The sequence below is a fragment of the Pituophis catenifer genome, unplaced genomic scaffold (assembly GCF_029215685.1).
Source record: "Pituophis catenifer annectens isolate HBS135680 unplaced genomic scaffold, rPitCat1.0.hap2 SCAF_3, whole genome shotgun sequence".
Taxonomy (NCBI): Eukaryota; Metazoa; Chordata; class Lepidosauria; order Squamata; family Colubridae; genus Pituophis; species Pituophis catenifer.
The window spans coordinates 193,855,739-193,878,758 of record NW_027256883.1 but is presented as its reverse complement, the minus strand read 5'-3'; the positions used below and the strand labels follow the sequence as shown (position 1 = coordinate 193,878,758).

At 39.2% G+C, this 23,020-nt stretch overlaps 1 protein-coding gene across 1 annotated transcript in view; it reads left to right on the top strand.

Annotated features, from left to right (window-relative positions):
• The first annotated feature begins 11,987 nt into the window (after positions 1-11,987).
• The window catches only part of PTGIS (prostaglandin I2 synthase), a 49,240-nt gene continuing 38,207 nt past the window's right edge, over positions 11,988-23,020 (top strand). Inside the window, exon 1 of the mRNA XM_070940040.1 lies at positions 11,988-12,085. Coding sequence (XP_070796141.1) covers positions 11,988-12,085 — 98 coding nt within the window. The remainder of the gene's footprint in view (positions 12,086-23,020) is intronic.

Genomic DNA, 23,020 nt, shown 5'->3' with positions numbered 1-23,020 from the left:
TATTGTTCCAACAAGCTGGGTTGGCCTAAATATTAATTTTAATGGGTTGTTTTTGTTTTAATGATGTCGGGGCCAAATTATTTAATATGTTTTTAAATCGTTTTTAAATTTTATATATGTACTTGTTTTTATCTTTGGCTGTGCATCGCCCTGAGTCCTTCGGGAGAAGGGCGGTATAAAAATTAGATTAAAATAAAAATAAAATAAAATAAACAATACAGCAGAGTCTTTAAAACTAAGTAATGAGCTTAAGAACAAAACCTTTATCATACAACAAATACTTTGATGCAACCTCAGATACATTATTGATAACTTAAAATGTTCTTTCAAATAATAACTACATTTGGTTTAAAGGAATTTAATCTTTTGTTACAAAGGGAACTGATGTTGATGAACTCTAATGTTGCATACTTCATCACTGTGAAAAAAACTAATACTGAGACAAGAAAAGGAACCACCAACACTGTTGTGGTTTTAGAAATATTGTTTAGTATACGTTGTTATCATCATTATTATTAGGTTCTTATTCTACTCTGTTTTTAAATCAAACTCAATGTAGTGAACATACCTAATACTCCTTCTTCCTCCTTATTTTCCCCACAACATCTCTATGAGATAGGTTGGGCTGAGAGATAGTGACTGACTCAAAGTCACCCAGCTGATTTTCATGCTTAAGGCAGGGCTAAAACTGCTGTTTCCTGGTTTTTAGGCCAGCGCCACACATTTTTTCTTCCCTTTATATAACTTAAAAATAAAACAATGGTAATACTTGATAATGTTTCAATTTCCCCCTTTTGGGAAAGGCAATGAAAAAAGGGAGGGAAAGGGAAATATTTCTTACCACCTAATCTTTCTGAGTTTTTTTTCTTCTTCATCTTTTCCTCTCATGCCTTCCCATCTCTCCTGTTGTCTCTACATCCAAATATGGTACACAAAGCACTTAACATAATTTTGGATAGGCTGGGCACACCCTAACTCTAGGGTATGTATTACCGCTGAAAGTTTTTCCGGACTATGCCAAGCAAAATAACATCTGGATTTTGTTTTAAGAGAAAGAAGCAAAAAGCTTTCTCCTACAAATGAATGGGAAAGTGGGGAAAACAGATGTATTTACAAAAAAACAGGGTAAGCTCACGAAAAGTTGCCTAAGTTATACTCAGAATTAGTCACACTAGCTGCAATAGGATGTGGTTATAGTGTAAAAGAATTTTGGGAGGGTGCAATCCTGCATAGAAATCAGGCAAAGCTTCAGCCCCAGATGGTAGATTAGGAAGAAGTGAATGAGACACCCACACATAATACCTTCTTACATGCTTGATGATGTGGAATTTGGGAAGACATTGGGGGAGGATGGATTTACTATATGAGTATTTCCTTATTCCTAAAGGTTCCATTAATGAAACATGCAGAGAAGAGGGAAATCCCAAACTGCCAAGGAATATTTTGTGAGGCAAGATCTGACTATCCTTTGAGTAATGCTAGCAAGATAAGCTTATCAGGAAACAAGCTGACTATTGATGGGCACTTTAAAAAAAGAAAAGAAGCATTAGAGATAAATGCGTCTATGTGGTCTCTAAAAGTTGGCAGTGACTTCACCGTCTATATTCAATCAAAGGTAAATGATTTCAACTAGAAACACAATGTGTGTGTATACAAATGCACCACATGACATACATAAGTACAAAGGAGAGGAGCTTTGATCCCAGCAGAAGAAGACAAAGTGGATGCATAAAGTGGAAAATCTGAATGGATGAATTCTGTATCTACATATAGACAGGGAACAGAAGGGGAATACCCAAATGTGGCAGAAAGGCTTGTGCCCAGAGTCAGTTGGAGATATGGGAATATGCTACAACAACAACCAGCTTCTTTGTGTAAGTTCAGAGCATAAGAGAACAGTGGCAAAATGTTAGCAGGAAACAGCGAAAAGGGGTACAAGGCATAAATCCAGGTATATTTCAGTTCCATCTTCTCCAATAAGAAGTTTGATGAATGTGAAGAATAGGTTGATCAAGCAAGACTGAGGGGCACCTGCCTTCTGTTCCCCCTACCTACTATCTATATAGCAAACAGAGTGGTGCTCACTAATTATATTGATCCCCTTAATAGCAATAGCACTTAGATTTATATACCTCTTCACAGTGCTTTCCAACCCTCTCTAAGTGGTTTATAGAGTCAGCATATTGCGCCCAACAATCTGGGTCCTCTCTTTAATGTTAGATGTAGTAGGATTCTTTGGCGAAATTGGATCAAATAAATTCTCCAACATTAGGAGTTTCCTGTTTGCATAGAAGAAAAACCGAGCTGAGCTATTCAGGCCATCTGTGTGATCTTCCCTAGTTAAGCTCATTTGTTAAGTCATGCGCCTAGGTGCATCAGGGAGTGGCTGATGACGTTTGCCAGGTCAAAAAGTTAACAGCACAGAAACTCCTCCATTTGGATTTATTTCCTTTTCTTTCTTTTTTTTCTAACCTCAGGCTGTATGAGTGCATGCACTAGTTTCTTGGCAAATTCAGTATAGTGAGGAAAACTGGGAATATTTTGAATGGAAAAACTGACATGAGAAATAGTCACATGTTTCTTATGGAATCACTGTCCTAGTTAGTACTTTGGCTCCTGATCAAACTTTAATTCACTCCAGTTTTAAAAAATAAGTTATAGTATTTTAAAATATTAAAAGGAAATTAAAAATAAACATTCCAGTCAAGCTTATTTGGGAGTATGCCTCATTCAGGTTAATAAAATTTGAACCCAGATAAGTGGATATATCCACTTACTTGGGAGTAAATTCCAACTGAACACAGTAGTATTCACTTTGCATGAAAATAGGATTGAAATTTCAATAGTTAGGGTTTTTTTAAACAAAAATTCTAATGCCATATTCGCATCCTTTAGTTTAGCATAGTTAGTTTCCAGAAAATGTTTTAATAGTGGTGATGATAATAATAAAAGTCTCTTTAAAAACCACAAGCACATTACAGTATAAAAAAACTGTTTTATTGGAAAACAACACATATCCATTAATTCTTTAGATATCAATAGAACAAATTAGATTTCTGGATAATGGATACTACTTTATTGCCATTATTTCTACTTCTTAGTTTTTCAAAAATGGCTGGAAATAAATGATAATAGCGACTTCTAAACCAGAGGACTTTGGAGATGGTGGGGGGGGGGGGAATATGAATTTGTATACCAAATAATTTATTTTGACTAACCTATAATGGAAATTCATCTTTTCAACAATGAATGTCGGCAATGAAGTTATTTTTTGGCTCTCAATTCCAAAAAGTGTTAATTTTAATACATCTCACTATCAAAAACTATTATACACAAAAAAGCCTTGTTGAATTACTATTGATTCAATGCATTAATAAAGATGCACAGATATTTATATATATATTTTAATACTTTGATAAGTGTACTGGTGCATAATTGGTGTCCTTTGTAATGCAATCCATATTCATGTATTTATATTTTTCGGAAGAGGAATCTGAGGTTTCAGACCTTTAAGACTTCAGATTTTTAAACGGCTTTTTGCTCTAAGCACTGAGGAGCAAAAGACACAACTGCTACTAGTCCTGCATAATAAAAAGCTACTCACCTGAGCTCCATACATAAGTGAAAGAAATAAATTAGTCTCACCTAAGTTCTTATTTCATACCGTGTGCATTTTCCTAACTATCTGGAAATCTAAGCAGTTCCAGGATGGGGAATTGAAAAGCCATCAAGTCACCTTCCCCCTTAGAATAGCTTAGAAGCCCAAAACCCGTTAAAATAAAATGGAGAGTTCCCATTGAAACTGAACATTCCCAAAATTCTACAGCATTTAAAAGAAAAGGTAAGTTTTAGTGCTGTTTTGAATATGCTTCCACTGAGACATACCATAAATAATTGGGCTCCACTGCTAAAAATAAATGAGAAGGTGGCATCACTGAAGTAGGGAATCAGTTTGGATTCAGTGACACATGCCCAGTGGAAGTCCTTTATTTAAATCCCATCAATTATCAGTGGAAATAAAACAGGCTTTTCCGACCTGACCTGACCTCACAAACATTTTGGATTAATATTCTCATAACCCATGACCGGTACAGCATGTAGCACCGGACTGAGGAAGATGTATGACTAACTTCTTCTAGTTCTAATTAATACAAGGCACACTTCAAGAGGAAGAAATAATCTAAACCACAGTGTTCTTGTTTGCTTTATGTAAACATCTTCAGATTATGAGAATGATTAAATATCTTAAATTAGCAAATTTGTTACAGGTGCAGGAACACCTAATTTCTCATTTAACTCCTCCAATTTTCTTTCTTTTCTCTTTTTAGGCTCTATTTTTTATTATGTTTAAAAAGGATAAGATTAAAAAAAGAAGGTTATGGAAAAGAAAGGTAAAAGAAAAAGCAAAAACAGGGTGCAAAAGGAAAGAAAAAGAAAAGAGAGAAAGGAAGAAAAAGAATAACTTCCAATTTTCTTTGCTACAAATACAGATATAAAATACATTAACCTCTTACATGAGAAACAACAGTGATACACAGTATTTCTAATGTCATAAACAGTTTAAACATCAAATCCCAAAATTATATTTGACACTCCCTTATACATCTTAGTCAACTCTAATTTTCATTAAATTGGTGGAGCAATTCATTAGGCATTCTTCTGTGGGGTATATGTGGAGGGGGGAGGAAATATTCTTTTTTATAACAATTATTTGGTTAAGTTGTACAGTTGGGACTCCTTTTTTTTCTGTGAAGAAAATTTTACTAGCTTCCTGTTATGCAGCAAAATCACCTATGCTGGAATGGCTGTACGGATTTGGGACTTTTGTACCTATCCTTATGGATCCATAGAAGCGGAGATATAATTCATGTTTTATTCTTTTGCTAGTTCTACACACAGTTAAAGGGATAAAGATAGGGGTGAAATCCAGCAGATTCTGACAGTTCTGGAGAACCGGTAGCAGAAATTTTGAGCAGTTCAAAGAACCGGCAATTATCACCTCTGGCTGGCCCCAGAGTGGGGTGGAATGGAAATTTTGCAATATCCTTCCCCCAGGAGTGGGGAGGGAATGGGGATTTTGCAGTATCCTTCCCCTGGAGTGGGGTGGTCCACCAAGCGACGCCCACAGAACCGGTAGTAAAAAAATTGGATTTCACCACTGGATAAAGGGTGACCTCAAGGATGATTTTTGTTTTAATTCTTGCATGTTTTTTGAATTAATTATTTTTACCATTGTTTACCTACTGTTTTATCTAACATTTTCATTGTTGTTTGTCTACTGCTCTGGACAGACTCTTTGGAGAGGAACAGTGCTAGTAATAATAACAACGATAATATCTAGATAGGGATTGGAACCTGAAGAACCACTTGATTTAAGTGATCATAAAAAAAATTATTACAAAAATTATCACAAAGCTAATTAGTGCTACAAAGTGAAGTTTAACTCCATGGATGGATGCATACATCATAATTTGCTTCCCAGTCAGAATTTTTCCAAGGATAATTTTTCTCAGGAGTAATTTCTATGATATTATCAATCCACTGTATCTACTGCTTCCTATTTTATTTTTCTCAGCCTTCCCAAGCATATTTTTTTCTGGTACATCATATATTCAAAGTGTGTGAGTTTCAGTTTGCTGGTCATCAGACTGCCTAACTACCCTGTTTCCCCCAAAATAAGACATCCCCTGATAATAAGCCCAATCGGGCTTTTGAGCGCATGGCAATAAGGCCAAGCGTTTATTTCAGGGTTCAAAAAAATATAAGACAGAGTCTTATTTTTGGGGAAACATGGTAGTATAGGGAATTCAAAAGGTTAAGGAAAAGAAAGTTACGAATCTTTTGAATATATTATTGATCTGTACATGTTATACATGTGTTGTTTCTGAGCATAGTTTCATTATCAGTATCATTCTTTTTTCCCTCCTGTAATGGTTTATGACTAAACAAAGTTATTTGTGCTTTCTATAATTCCTATGTCTCTCTTGATCATTTGGGAGAGCATCGCATTCTAGATCAGTTCCTTAAATACAGTATCCTATATTTTTTTCTTTATCAAAGGATCTCAAAGTATTTATATGGTAGATTGATGAAATGTACATGGTGGAAGGCTCAAATCTCCTCTTTCTGAAGTTTTCTGGGTTTTCATATCCTGATCAGTGGTGAGTTTCAAAAATGTTTACTACTGGTTCTGTGGGTGTGGCTTGGTGGGTGTGGCATGGCTTGGTGGGCGTGGCATGATAGGCATGGCAGGGGAAGGATACTGTAAAATTTCCATTCCCACCCCACTCCAGGGGAAGGTTACTGCAAAATCTCCTTTTCCTCCTGATCAGCTGGGACTTGGGAGGCAGAGAATAGATGGGGGCGGAGCCAGTCAGAATTTTTACTACTGGTTCTCCGAACTACTCTAAATTTCCACTACCGATTCTCCAGAACTGGTCAGAGCCTGCTGAAACCCACCTCTGATCTTGACCCAATTGCTGGCTTTGAATAGTGGCCTGGCAGTTCCTGCTGCAATCAGTTACCTTTCAGGTGACACCTTACCTGGTGCCCAACCCACAAGCCCAAAGTATGAGAGAGAAGAGAGAAGATATCTTCTGTTATTTTCTTGGTGAATAAAAGGTCAACTTCTTCTGGCCATGTAGTGAAGAAGTGCAGTAATGGGATCAATCCTTCCTTTGGGAACCACCTCCACCTCACAAGAAAGAAAGAAATCTAATTGTATGTTTTAAAAAAAGAAATAAAAACTAGAAAGAATTATGATTTTTTTACTAGGCATAATTCCAAAATGTATTAATAAAAAAATCACAGTTTACTAAAATATATATTAACAACCACAAGGATAAACTTAGGATATCAGTTTGAAAAGAAATACATTACCAACAATATAAGACTCGGAACTTTAACTTGGAAAATATGAAGTAATGGGAATTCAACAGCACATATTCACAACACAGGTTTAACAAATTTAAGCAAGAGTAGTTTCTATATATACCCTATATTATGCAGCAAGGCAAATATAAATATTTAAAGAATAGTTTTTAAGAGGAAAAAGAATTGACTAAAGGACTTAGAAGAGAAATACAGGAACATTTTAAATGTTTATAGCATTGTATATTGTAGGAGTATAACAAAGGGGAAGTTGGAAACTAAATATTTATTTATAATGTTTTTAGAAGCCTTTCTTTTTTCTTTGTATCTTTAAATACAAAATAGTGGAGATTTGGGCACTCAGATATTTTCTCCTATTGTTAAATAATTCAATTTACTTCGTTCTTTTTGGTTAATTTCCTTATCATTTGAGCACTGACTGTACAACCTTCATAACTGCTTGGTCCACTTACTGATATATTTCAGCATTAATTATTTTTATCTCCTTTGTTTTTTCTTTTTATTTATTCATTCTCTATTTTTAAAAAAATGATTAATATGTTTAAAAAGGCAAACCTTCATAACTGTACAACCTTTATAACTCCTTGGTCCACTTACTGATATATTTCTGCATTAATTGTTTTTATCTCCTTTGTTTTTTCTTTTTATTTATTCATTCTCTATTTTTTAAAAAATGATTAATATGTTTAAAAAGGCAAAGGCCTGTTTTACTTTAAGTATGACAATGTAGTATCAACATAAATTATAGAACTGCCCAGATCATGTCATGCGTCAGTTTACAAATTAATTTTAAAAGAAAAAATCCAAACAAAAATACCATATTCCAGACAAACCACAGGATGATATGGGCCTGGGACAATGGAAAATTGTCTGCCTTAATCTCTTTAAAAAACTAGAGTGGTTTCAGATTATTATCAGATCACAAGAAAATTCTAACAGAGAAAGATATATCATCCTGAATACAGCCTGAAGGATGACGAAAGGCTGAAATTATACCCAATTCTCCAAATTTTACAGAGTATAAAGCATCATACAGAAGAAAGAAACCCTAAAGCAAATTCCTGACTATACAATTTATCATTTGTTTGTGGCTTTCCAGTCAGTCCTGTCTTCTGGTGTCTGCCTTGATTAACCCCTGAGGTTTTCTGAGCAAGATTTGTGAAATGTTTTTTCCTTGCCTTCTTCCAATGGTTGAGAGAGAAGGATTGGCCTAAGGTCATCCAGGTAACTTCATGATGAAGGCAGGAACAAAACTTCCAATCTCCCGTTTTTCCACCTGGTGCCTTCAACCAGTATAGGTAGTCCTTGATTTACGACCACAATTGAGCCCAAAATTTCTATTGTTAAGTGATACATTTGTTGAGTGACTTTTGCTCCATTTTACGACCTTTCTTGCCGAAGCTGTTAAGTGAATCACTACAGTTGTTAAGTTAGTAACACAGTTGTTAAGTGAATCTGGCTTCCCCAATGACTTTGCTTATCAGAAGGTTACAAAAACTGATCACATGACCCCAGGACACCGCAACCATCATAAATATGAGTCAATTGCCAAGTATCTGAATTTTGATCACATGATCATGGGAATGCTGCAACGGTCATGCGACAAATGGCCATAAGTTATTTTCCAGTAACATTGTAACTTCGAACTTTCACAAAATGAGCTGTTTTAAGTCTAGAAGTTCCTGTATAACAAACTGGGTCTTAACCAGTGGTGGGCTGCAAATTTTTTAATAACTGGTTCTTTGCCTTAATGACTGGCTGAGTGAGTGTGGCTGGGTGGTCATGTGACTGGGTAGGTGTGGCCAACTCACCGTCACTCATGGCAAGGTGGGGTGGCGCAGGCTGGCTGATGTTGCAGAGACAGGCTGATTTCCTATGTACCATTCTGAGCCCCTTCCCTCCCCCTTCTTGGGCTGACAAAATAAAAGCCTTTCTAAAGATTGCGACTGCCTGCCGAGCCTGCCTGGCGCATGCTGGCAAAAGGAGGTTCTTGCACAGAAAAAAAAAGAGGTGGCGGCTGCAGGCTTCTCGGGGGGGGGGGACATGATGAGGCGAGGCTTCCTTTCGGGTCCTGCTCTGGGCTTCTGCCTGCTCAACCTCTGCTCCGCCTTGAGTTCCGCATCCAGCCCACAACAAGGGGGGCAAGATGCGGGCTGGCGGGGAGCCGAACAGTGACGGCTCAGCCCTGGCTTGCCTTCCCCTCTGCCACCAGCCGTGGAAGGAAGGTAAGGTTGTGGGACGAAGAAAGAGACAGTCATGGGGGAAGAAGCGGGGAGATTGAGTAAGGGCCAAGGCCTCTGAAAGAGAGGAAACGGGTTGACCCAAGGCGAACAGAGAGCGGGCGGCATGCGGGAGGAGGCCCCGGGAAAGGCCAGAGCCGGGGACTGGCATATCCCCCAACCGAGATAAATAGAGAGCAGGCGGCACGCAGAGGAGGCCAGGGAAAGGCCAGAACCAGGGACTGGCGTGTCCTCCGACCCGAGGCGAATGGAGAGAGGGTGGCATGCAGGCGGACGGATGGTGAGAGCCAGGCCCGAAAGGCAGCAGAGCCTTGCCATTTCCACTCCGAGTGGCCCTTCGGCTGAGCGCCTTATTTTCATGGACAGCTGCTGTGAGCAGAACGGGCATGGTGCGGATATCAGCTGGGCCACGTGGCCGGCATGGTAGGCCGCAGCGAAGGCAGGCAAGCAGACGAAGCATGCAGATCAGCTGGACCACGTAGTCTGGGTGAGCGAGTGAAGGAGCCAGAGAGTAGCTGGGAACGGGCATGACTCAAGCCACCAGCCAAGGTGGATGCAGTGAGATAGGGTGGGGTGGGGTAGGAGGGGCCATCCAGTAGTGGCATTTGCCGGTTCGGCGAACTGCGCATAATCTTAACTACCGGTTTGCCTGAACCGGTGCGAACCAGCAGCAGCCCACTCTGCTCTTATCTAAGTATGTGTATAAAACTATGGAAGTTTCTTTGTTTACTTTCCTACGTTTCGCCAGCTGCATCTTTATGGAAGATAAAATAGATTGGTCTGAAGAAAGTAGTGCTACACTGTGAAAGTAATACTACATTGTGAGGCAAGCCCTGTCCCCTTTGTAGGTACATTATGATGTCACATGCACATCAAAAAGGGAAAGATCTTGCAACATAATGCTGCTTTCACCATTCCAGAATGAGACTGCAGAAACCCATTTCCCAAACTTTAATTAGAGGCTGATGGGAACATGAAAATCCTTTTCCAGCCTTAGTTCATGAATGACACTGGAGTTCTGCCCACCAAAGGTAAATCAGAGAGACAGAGATTCTTTCTAGGAATGGCAGAGGTTGGAGAAACTACCTGAATCACAAAGCCATCTCTCATTAATAGAGGTGTGCAGTGTTCATCTAATTGTGCAGGCTGGCACCAGATGGATTTTAAGCATAGGTTGGATGTATTTGGTATCTACTGCATATATTTTGCTGTTGGGATTTCTGGATTTCTGTCTTGTTTATTTCTTGTACTGTCTTTTTCTTTACCTTGTTGAGTTTTAGCTTGTTCTCTTTATACTGCAAACCGCCCAGAGTTGGTTTGGAGTGAGGTGGCACTGAAGTGGACTTAGTCAATCAGCCAATAAATTCACAACAGCAGCAGCCTAAAGAAAAAAGGATGCATTTTCCAGTTTAAAGACAGAACCTACGGTCACCCTTCCTTTCTTTAATTGGTTTGCCAAGAGAGGGAGGAGGATCACAATGTCACCTTGCTGCATTCCCAGAGTAGTAGCAACATTTGACCTTTGAGCACCAATTTCCTTAATGTAAGAATAAGGGATAATTATTTGTTGGTTTCAGGAGGTCTCTAACACTAAGTTTATAAACTGAATTTATGAACTAAGTTACTATACTGTATGTCCAAGTGAGATTAGTTCCAAATATTCTAATATTTCCATTAGGAAATGTTAACTATAGACATGATAGTAACTGGATTGTTCCTCTGGGACAGTTTTTTAAAAATGTTATCTGAGGACCCCTGGGGCTCCCTCAAGACCATCTAAAGTCCAGGAAATCAGAAATATTTGCCTGATATTAGATACTTGGAAAGATATTTAAAGATAAAACAGTTACTCTTCTTATGTTTTGTTATACACACACACACACACACACATTAATACCTAATAGGTTTTAATATTGATATTTTTACATGATAAAATATTCCATGAATGAATATTAACTTTTAATATGGTAAATATGATAAATATAACCCATACAAGCCAAAGTTCTTTTGGGATCCTCCATAATTTTTAAAAGTGGGGAGGGTCCCAGACTCTAGGACATTTGGGAAGTCACTGAAGGACATCGCATCCCCACCTAGTTGATGGAACCATCTCTCCTGACCTTCTGAAAGTCCCTTCAAATCTGGTCCTGACAACAGGCTTGGGGAATCTCGCAAGAGAGCCATAATTTGATTAGACAGCTGTAATTGGACGCTGTCTCTTAGCCTTCTAAAATATTATTTTTGGTCCTTTTTGAATATTTCTAAAATTGTTTTGTTGTTGTGCGCCGCCGCCCGGAGTCATGCCAATGTGCGATGTGTGGCCATATAAAATACGATCAAGCCATCAATTTATGAGCTGTTTTTTTCTGGTGAATTGTAATTGGAGCAACCTTCTTCCATTTTGCCCCCTCTCCACGCTCTATCCCTAGCAATCCGGCCTAGCTGTGCTACAATGGTAATTGAGACAAATCTGGAGTCCCTGGGATTAGCCCACGGCTTCCTCTTTCCCGAAAAAAAATCCCTCCTAGAAGAACCGGAAAGAAAGAAAGAAAGAGGTGGAAATCTTTCGGCAACCCCTTCGGGCTGAGCTGAAGCCAGGTGAGGAAAGACAGACACGCGAAAGCTCGCTCTCTTTCCAGCGAAGCCTGCCAGGGTCGGGCTGAGGTGAGGCCCAGGAGCGGGGGCGGAGCGCTTCAAAAAGGGGCTGCGGGCAGAAGAGAGGAAAGAAGGGCAGCGCCAGCAGCACCGGGGGCCGGCAAGAGAGCGGAGGCGACAGGAAAGCGGGAGAGCGGCACAGACAGAAGCGCGTCGGGGAAAGGGCGAGTGAGCGTCTGCCTCCGTTTGCTCCTCCGGACCATGGGCGCCTTCGTCTTCGGCGCAAGCTGGCTGGGTTTTCTCCTGTTGCTGCTCCTGCTGTTTCTGCTGCTGGTGGCCTCGCTCAGCGGGAGGACTAGGTGAGTGTCTGGCGGGATCCATCCCGCGGGCGTCCAGGGAAGGGTCGGGACAGGTGGGATCACACCATAGCCCAGAAACAAGTTTGGGAGATCGGCATTGAATGTGGCTTCCGTCCCTGACAGGTGAGATCGGTGCGATGGTTAAGAGACCTTACAGGTGAATCATAATCATAATCATAACCTTTATTATCACTGCACAACATATGTCCAATGAGATCGGTGAATCACTTTACGGTGCTTGGAATGGGTAGGAAGTGTAATAGAAGGCAAGAGCTTTGCGGGAAGGGAGTAATTTGATGGAGGGAATAATTTGAATTACGAGGTGGAGAAACAGGATCGGGTAAGTTTTTCTCCTTCATCAGACAGGAAAACAAGCTCATCCAACCTGACTGATGGAAAAGTCAATGCTAGGAAAGGAAGTACAATACTTTATCCTATCATTAATTGCATGGTTATACTTTACCCCATCACTAATTGCATGGTTAATCAATGGAGTTAGAACAGCATTGAGGTGGCTTCAGTTGATCTCAAAATAACTAAGCCTGAGCCTGGTTAGTAATTGGATGGAAAATCACTTGGAAATACCAGGGTTTTTGGCGCAGGTAGGAAATCTCAAAAACATCCTCCATGAAGCAGTGGTAAGCTAGCCTTGAAGGCTGCCTGCCCTTTTTACACATACAATCTTGTTTAACTGTAGTTTATAGAATAAATCACAATTGGATAGATTCATACAAACGTTAAACCATTATGTCGTGAGTTAAACTATTATGTCGTGAGTTTTAATACATAATAGTTTGTGTTGACATTTGTGTCAACCCAGCTAATAAACGAGAGGGCTTTTTAATAAGAATATTAGACGATTTTTAAAAAATCATATTGATTTTGATTGCATTGTTCCCGGGAACAGAATCATAAGCCTATCTGCTTTAAATAGGAGCTAAAGGCTCTGACTATATAGAAGGGAGCTTTTATGCTTGATAGATTCCTGGGACTTCCCAGGATGGTGTAGATAAACCTTTTTGGGATGATTCGTTATGCAACTTCTTTTGTTCACGTAGCATGTGCCCGATACGCAGCTCTTAAATCTCACCTGGTATGTGTGGGTGGGTGTTGAGAAGAGAGTTATAGATTATCTAACTACAAAATGTTCTATTTTATGCTGGAGTCCCCAAGTCTGCCCACAGTATTTTCCTTGGCACCCACCAGAGTTTCTACATTTCTTGATTGGTGGAAGTGGTATTATAGTACTGTTGTTCCAATACAAAAATTTTCCAGTCTGGAAAATCCAGTGCCAACTTGTGATGCCAGTTTTATGTCTAAGAACGTCTGTGGTTCTTGAGTGAGCAATAGAGACACATTGTCATATGAAAATGCCACTCACAACTTATTTTGAAAAGCGTGGTTTGTACAATTTTAGAAGATTTAATTTAAGCCAGGTAAGCCATGTCTGCTATATTAGTATAGCATGTTAAGCTTGTTTGGTATTAACCATGGGCAGGAATTTGTGCTTTATGCAAGCTAAATTCATTTGGTGAGTTTAGAATACAGTATATTGTATGAACCCAAAAATGGTTAATTCAAAAGCATCTACAGCTGGTACAAAATGCAGTTGCATGGGCAGTTAAGTCTGCTCTTCAATTAGTGCAGGCTCTATGAGCTGCTGGTTTTAAACTGTGAAGCCCTTTATGGTATGGGGCTGAGATTTTGAAGGGCCATCTCTTCCCCATTATACTGCATCTACCTGTCCCATTGGGTCCAACAGAAGAGGCATATTCCAGAGTCATGAACTTGAGATGGGTAGCTATATAAATTGAGATATTAACAATAAATAAACAACATTAAGAAAGTTGTGCAAACATAGCCATTCTGCACAATCAAAAACAGATAAAATTAGAGTGTGTGAGGAGAGCAGCTAAAAAGGAGATGTGCTAGAAAGATGCTATAGAACAGAACAATTGTCTCCTCCCCCTCCTCCCCCGACGTGGACTGTTTTTGCCTTAGCTAATACACTATGTTTGTTTCTGTATGGAATGTATTTTCCATAATAGTTCAGACTTAGAATTCGTATGAATATTGCAATGGTAAATATCTGTTTTTCTTTCTGAGCATCATCCCTTTGCTTCTGGCAAATAGAGTATTTTGTAATTTTTTGTAAGATTGAATACTTTTGTTTAGCACTTGGCACTCACTGTTCTTTATTCTGTTTCTTGACCAAATAACTTCTCTGCACCCTTTACTAGTTTGCATCCTAGACATTGGGAAAAAATGAGCAAACAACCTATCAAAAATGTTTAACATGACATTTGGCTTGTAGTTCGTTCATTGGCAAATTATTTTTCATTAAAACTAACTTGGCATCCCATCATTTGGAAGGCATTCTGACCCCACATCCCCAACACCCTCACAATGCCATTTCATGGATATTTATTTATTTGTTTGTTTGTTTGTATCTTGCCTTTATTGTTTTTACAAATAACTTAAGGCAGTGAACATATCCAACACATCTTCCTACTCCTATTTTCCCCACAACAGCAATTCTGTGAGGTAGGTTGGGCTGGTTCAAAGTTACCCAGCTGGCTAAGGCGGGACCTGAACTCACAATCGCCTACTTTTTAAGCATGGTGTCTTAACCACTAGACCAAACTGGCTCTATTGCTATTGAACTCATCTTGTTGGTTTGTAGCAAGAATTTTTCTCCAGTTTAGATTGATCTCAGATTTACACTTTTGACCTGGATAAAGTGTACTTCTGAACAATATTTTCTTCCATTTAACATATAGATACAGTTTTCATATGCTTGTACTTACAGTGTATACGAAAATGTCTAATTGGAACTGAAGAATTGAAAACTCCTTTCCTTCAACTTAGTCCTTGAAAGCAAGAAATTAGGCAGTGTCCCTTTACTGAAGGGAGTGCTGATCTTTTCAAAACTAGGTGTATATTATGTGTATACATGTGCGTGTGCATACATACAAAAATTAAGCAATATTGGTGGAATCTGACAGCAACATCTGGAAGCCCATATGGCATTCCGTATCATAAAAAGTTTATTTCTCCATATTATTAATTTTATTAATGTTTTGAAACTCTAATCCCCTCTACTGTAGGAGTGGCTTCACTCATTCTTTTAAGTGCCATTGTGGTTCGTTGGGTTTTAGGTCTAGCATATGTGAAATTCACCATGGGTTAAAATCATGGCTTAGTGCAGTGTACAAATCATACCAATGTGTATTAGAGGCTGTTTAAAAGTAAGCCATAAAAATAATATAGGAAAAGAAATTAGCCCAAATAAAACTGGGGAAAAAAAGGTTATAATAAAGCAAAGGAACTTTCTAGAATAGTTAATCACTATAACCATAACAGAACAGTTTTACCAGATGCTCAAAAGACCTTTTAAGAAAATTAATTGCATCTATAAAGGAATTCTGTTACAATAACAGAAAATTTTACATCATCAAAACTCTTGGCTATTTCTGTTACAACAGGATAATATATTTGTACCTCTTGACAGCTATTTTGATAAAAAATGTATGCACTGATATGTGTAAGTCTTTCCAAACCAATGCTGGAAATTCCAATGTATGGAAAGTAATTTTATATAGAGACTCCAGGTTCTGTCAGTCTGCTTGCCTGCATGATAAGTCTCTGGAAACTGAGCAGAATGGGTCCTCATTCAATCTGTGTAAGACCATCTCTCAAAAGAAAAGCCAAGTTAAAAAACAGATGGACTCCTGCTAGGATCTGGTTAGGGGGAAAAAAAAAGTCAGCCAGTATACCCCAAACACTGCCAATTCCTCCATTCTAAGCTGTCCTCCCTCCTGGTCATATGATCCAGAGCAAAGAATATTTATCTCGTAGACCTCTACACACAAACACAGACAAAAGACAAAAGGAGAGCAGAAGCATGCACATAACACAAGCACCCACAAAAATGTGACATATTATTTCATCGAAGTAGCAAGTTCATACAGATGCTTCTTTATGACCAAAGAGTTGAGAACAAACCCAAAAGTTGTGCTTTTCAATCTTGACAACTTTAAGATATATGTACTTCAACTCCTTAGAATTTCCCAGCCAGCATGGGGAATTGCTAAGGTTGAGAAACACTGCTCTGTACGTTTTTCCTACTTGTATTTTAATTGATGCATTTAGGCCAGAGATTAACAATTTGCAGCTGCAGTGTAGCAACCCCCATTTCTGAGTTCTTAGAGTCACAACTGCTAACAATTTGCATGCTTGCTTCCCAAAAAAAAATAAAGTAAAAACCCTAAAATGGACAAAATATTTGGAAAAGGAACCTTTCCAAACGCCATCCAAAAATCTAGAGAACCACACTTCCTAATCATAATATAATGAGTATTTACAACAGAGCACCTATGGTTTGTACCCATCGGACAGCAAACATCCCAGATGGGAAGAGGGCTCAAGTAGTGAATTAGCCTGGACTCACCACATAAGCATCAGAGGACAAAGTCTGACAACAATACCCCCCCCCATACCTTTGAGCCTTATATAGTCTAGACACGACCTGATCTTTTGTTTTATATCTCCGTCTCTGCAGTTTGTTAGATAATCTGACCACCAAAATGCTCTCCATCAAACTCTTTGAGTTTTGCACAATCTTGGCAAGCCTTTGTTAAATTAAGAATGGCTGCGTTCAACAAGAATTACTCATAGGTAAAAATTATAACAGATGGGTTGTATAACTCTTAATCTCTGGGATTGTATTCTTTGCTCTTACTACAGTATGTCATTGTTTCAGGTCTGTTGGTTATTTTGCCCTAACATATCTAAAATTACTCAAGACATGCATGTTTCTTTTTTAAAAAGGCCAGCAATTGTATGTGCATATATGGATGGTTTAATGCTGTGATGCCATTTTTTAAACTTACATTTTGTATGTTCCAATGTTAGAGCTATCATTTATAAAGAGAAAATAAACTGAGAAAATGTCCCTTTAAGTTTTTAAAAATTCTATCATATTTCAAATTAAAAGTAACAAGTTATCTCTGTATACTGAGTGACATTAAGCGCTACCCAAGTCTTTAGAAATGTGGGTGGATTTTAGATTGAAGAAATTCTCTATTAACTAGGGGGGAAGCTATGTGGTTTTTTATAATTGCATTGTAATGCAATATTCTTCATGTTTATTCAAAATAAGTTCTATTGATTAAAGGTTGACTTACTTGCACCTATATTTAAGATTCAAGATTTATGAGCAAGTTTTTCTAGGATTAATTAGTTGTAAATTATTTTGGCTTGGTCTACCCAAATATGGGAAGGAGCATACTGCTTCCTTTTCGCCTTTCAGCCCCAAACCAGGAGCCCTCAGGCAGTCGCTTTCATGACAAACTATTTTGTGTTAATTTTATATTTACTGACAAAGAAATAAAGGGAGACTAGTATAGATCTATTTCAAGCTATTTAGCTCTTCATCAGCAAGCCATACATACATTCGAATCCCAGAAGGGAATGATTAGCTGATGAGAGCTAAATAGCATGAATAAATTTAATATATATATATACATACATACATACATACATACATACATACATACATACACAGAAGACAAGAATGGATAGGGAAAGCCTTTACAGAATTTTAGCCCATGTTATTCCCTGTCTTGAAGGAAGTAACTGCAAACAAAAAAAGGAAAACCAAACAAATAATTTGTTCTGAAGGATTAAACATTCTGAAACTTTCTTATAATGGGCATATGCCTTCTTTTACAAATGCCAAGTACTTATTTGAAAAGCTGCCAAATGGTACTGATCTATTTAGTGGTATCTTCTATCCAGATAGAAAGTCTACTTCAATTGGAATCCCACATAGATCCTGTAAATAAATAAACAGAAATGAAGAATGAAGAAAAAACAGCAGCAGCGATCTTAAATTGTCTGCTGGCTCCTGAACAAGGTTAACAGAAGGCCTACAAGTCCTTTGGCTGTAGTCTACCCTGCAGTTGGATGCATTGCATTTCCATGCTAATATTTGGATCGTCTCTATCTTCCTCAATCTTGTGTCCCAAAGATGCTTTTTCAAGAGGCAACTGGACTTTTTTGTTTTTCTTTGAAGAGGTTTTGCTTCTCAAGCTCTGACTGGATGGTGGGGAATGGGAGGATTTATACTCCTTGGAGACAGCTAGTCATTTGCATTCTTTTAGTGAGTTGTTAAGCTTCTTGGATGGGAAGCCAAATGTCTTCAAAGAAAAACAAGAAAGTCCAGTTGCCTCTTGGAAAAAGCACCTTTGGGACAACCATGACCTGGATGACTGCGAATCTCCATAGACATCAATCTTGGGTCCATTTCTGTCTTATATCTAAAGTAGGAATATTGTTTTGAAAAGGTCAGCTCAAGGGTATATGGCACTGATGGCTAACCTTTTTGCTGTTGCATGCCAAAAGGGGGAGGGAGTGTGGAAGGGGGTGCGCACGTGCGTGCCCACACCCATAATTCAATGCACCCCCATGCATGTGCGCCTGACACCCCCTCTGGCGCTCCTCCCGCTTTTGGCATGCAACGGCAGAGGCTTTCTTGGAGCCTGGGGAGGGCGAAAACGGCCTCCCCCACCCTCCTGGAGGCTGGAAATGGCCGTTTCCCAACTTCCAGTGGGCCCAGAAGGCCTGAAAATCAGCTGGCCAGCGCACGCATGTGCGCTGGAGCTGAGCTAGGGCAACGCTTGCGTGCCCACAGATATGGCTCCGCATGCCACCTGTGGCAAGCGTGCCATAGGTTTGCCATCACGAATATATGGCATCCCTAGGCCACATTAACTATGGCACCAACCTCCCGCTAATGTGAGGATTTCCATTTTTGGAATGATTATTTTAACATTTTTATGTCCCTACAATAAATTTAACATTTAATCATTTTTCTTCTGGCCTCTTTTTTGAAAAGACGAGAGTTGTTGATGCCCCCTAAGCTTTGGTGCCCTAAGCCAGTGTCTGCTCAACCTTAAAGCTGGCCTGGGGAAGACATACTGTATTAATGTCTACAATGCCATTTCACACATGCCTCTCTTGTCACCAACAGACTCACTTCTTCCCTGACAGTAAATTTTAAAGTTTCAATTTTAATGAAGTGGTAATACTTGGGAAGAGGATACGTTGGGGAGCAAAGTGCCAGCCTATAATCCTTACATTTATTTCCAACAATCCTATCAGGTCTACATAGGGCCCCAGAGCACTGTTAGGAAACGAAAGAGGTGGATTTCATAAATATATTAAATGAAGGGGATTAAATAGCATAATGGACTGGCAAAGAACATCCTAATAGATTAAAGAAATTCACCAGTTGGCATGCTACTGAATAGAAAACACATTGTACCTGGCACTTATTTGTGACTCACCCAACCTCCCACATTACAATCAATTCCGGAGTTAGAAGTTTCAACAAGCTTCCCCTTGTTAAAAAGTTACAGGTCTCACTAAGGTGTGTACCTAAACAGGATCTTGGATCACCACACCAACTTTTTCAGAGGAGAATACTGTACCCCTGTATGGCTTAACAGCTGCCATACTAGTAAGCTAGACGTCAGACTCAACAACACCATGAGGATTATAAGCGGATGTATTAAAACCACTCTGACTTGCTGGCTTCCTGTTCTGAGCCATATAGCACTGCCAGCTTTACAAAGACAAGATGGACTTCTTCTTCTTGTGCCATATCCATCATCGGATAGTGGCAACTAGTGAGAGAATACAGAAAAATTATGAACAACTCACTCCTACCGGTGCATGTCAACTTTTTTCATTTATCAGCAGGAAGGCTCAAATCCAGGAAGCCACCACTGGCACTTGCCCAAGATCTGGCCAACAACATCGATTCCCAATAGAAAGCCAAATGAGTTGCTGAACATCCAGGCCTAGGAAGACATATAAATGACCCCACAAAAAAGGTGACAGGCTTTGAATTACCACGCCAGCAATGGACAATCCTGAATAGGATTCGCACCTCACGTGGCGTTTGCATAAATGGGGCATAGCATCTTCCACTCAGTATGACTTTGGGGTCCCACGTCAAACTGTAGATCATATTGTGACAGACTGTTAGCTGAGGGTATATACTGGTTCAGTATCTGATTTTTTTTTCATATAAACGAAGCTGCACTTCAGTGGTTAGATGGCCTAGACCAGGGATCTCCAACCTTGGCAACTTTAAGCCTGGAGGACTTCAACTCCCAGAATTCTGGCCTACAAAATACATTGGTATTTGAAAATAGATCTTTTTAACCTTTATCTTTTATTATGCTTCATTAATAAAAGTGAAATGTTAATATATATTGCAAGTCCATGCACGATATGCCATACGCTAAACAAACAGCAAGGAATTTAAAAGGAAAAATACAAATTAATTTGCAAACAAATGCATTTCCTCATTACATACTTACCATTTGGCTGGCTTGATTGTTCATAGATTATTATAATATATATACATCCTGGAAAATTATTTAAACATAATTTTTAAAATAATTTTAAAATTTTACATCAGTGTATACACAAAAAGTTGACAGTGAGACGGATGGCACGTAAATTTAATAAATAAGTAAAAATGCTCTAAATGTCTTTTTCGGAGGAAGGCTGTATATTTGGTGAAGGAGGGATGGTTAATGCTCCACTGAGAGCAAACTACAAAAATTTACTTTGTAGGTGTCTTTAGCAAACATTGTACTAGAAATCTTTAGCTTATAAACTTGGAAAGCCGTTCCTTCTTTCTGTCCTTGTTGAACTAGGAAACATCTTTTGTCATTTATTAGTCTCTGGGCTGAAATCTAGAGGAAGGCAGAATGGCAGCACAGCCAAAATAACTTTCTCTATTTTTAGAATCAAACAGCCCGTAGTTTATATTAGTTAAGCAGTTGATAGCCCATAGTTTATATCAGTTAAGTTGTTGGTTAGCAACTGATCTCTATGTGATCTTTTGGGATAAACAGAAACATATTTCTATTAAGAAATGCACTGAATTGAATTTATTCAAGAAATCTGGAAACTAAAACCTAGGAAAATATTGAATTGTGATTGCTCCATCTTTTTCATTCTTGGTCAAAGCAGCTGGCAACCTTAGAAAATCAATGATGTTGCTTTCAGCCATACTTGTAAAACTATTTTCTTTCTTCTCCATGGATTGTTATATATTTCAAGGACAATAGTTGTATATGAACAGATTGCTCGAAAAACTTGAGATCTGTATCTGGGGCTGAACGTCTTCTCAGAGGAGAAGCCATGTTGGGAGGGGTTCACCATTTGGGAAGAAGTTCCATCTAAAGTAAGGATTTGAGGTATGAAAAGAATGGAGAGACTAAAATGCTTTTCATTCAATGTATTAACTATATTTTATTTTAACATTTTTACTGGATGAAAGTGGCTCAGAACCCATGGAGGAAATAACTACACGACCATAGATTGAAGATTGAGCTCAGTCTGAATTTGGTGATATACAATATGGCGAAGCAACAAAATAGCATAAGACTGTCAAGAGAGGATTTCTCGGAGCCTTGAAAATTCTGCTTTGGGGTTACGATGTACCTAGCATTACAGATGAATATGAGTAGATTAGTATAAATGACAGCATTGAGTTCACAATTAAAGAATAGCCTACTGACTGATTCAATAGAAGCTGTTTTGTCTGACCTTTGCTGAGCTTGAAAAAGTAACTTCAGACCTGGTTAGTACATTGGTGAGAACTGCTAAAAAATGCATGATTATTGGCTATAATTGAAAAACATCCAAGAAGAAGGCAGTGGCAAGTTACTTTTGTATTGCTAGCAAGAAAAGTTTGCTAGTTAGAACAATTAATCAGTGGAACGACTTGCCTCCAGAAGTTGTGAATGCTCCAACACTGGAAGTTTTTAAGAAGATGTTGGATAACCATTTGTCTGAAGTGGTGTAGGGTTTCCTGCCTGAGCAGGGGGTTGGACTAGAAGACCTCCAAGGTCCCTTCCAACTCTGTTAATCTATTCTATTCTAAAACTACAGGTAGTTCTTGACTTACAACTCTTCATTTAGCAATCATTCAAAGTTACAACAATACTGAAAAAGGTGATTTACTGGTCCTTGCCCTTACAACCATCACTGCATCTCCACCGTCATATGATCAACATTTATAATGGCTGCAAGCATCTCAGGGTCATGCGACAGGGATTGTCTTGTCCAGTCTACACATGCACACACGAACAGGGTTCAACAGTTTTATTTCACTATCAATAAGCCCCTTTGTCATTCCCCGCTGCAAGTGCAGTCCTTCAGTAGTCTCTTTCCGGCCAGTCACAGTTCACTTGCTTTTACAACACAAAAGAGGGGGGAAAACATGAACCCACCCCAACCCAAGTATGCATGGGCACAACCAAATTCCAGCAAAGTTGATGCCCCTAGGCACACCAAAGTCAATGGGAAATCCAGGAACTCAAGGCATAGAAAAATTCAAATGAAGGCAATGGAGTCAAGACATGGAAAATCCAAACAAAGGTAGTGGAGTCAAGAGCACACACGAATGACGGAACACAAATTATTGTTTCTGACAACCACCCAGTTCCAGACCCTGAGATAAATAAATGCTGACTGGTGCACTTCATTAGGAGAGGAGAGGCTGCCTCCTTGCGAGTAGCCTCACTGACCTCCATTGCGCTTCCCCCCACTCAGCTTTGCACACCCTGGAATCAGATGGGGTGGCAACTCCTCCTCTTCTGTGCCACCCTACTGCACCTGTTTTCCTCCCTGGCCTGTGCAAATGGATGGTTGCCAGCACTGACCAACTGCAGCTGTGCTCCTTGTCCAGACTGCCCAGCCAGCTGTTCATCCAGCTGCGCTCCCTCTCAGATTCTCCCAGTGTTTCCTGCACCATTTTTCCTTGTTCCATTGAGCCCTCCAAGGTCCCCCTAGTGCTCTCCATAATCCCGCTCTGATATTTCCGGAACTGGAACCATTACTTCTTCAGCT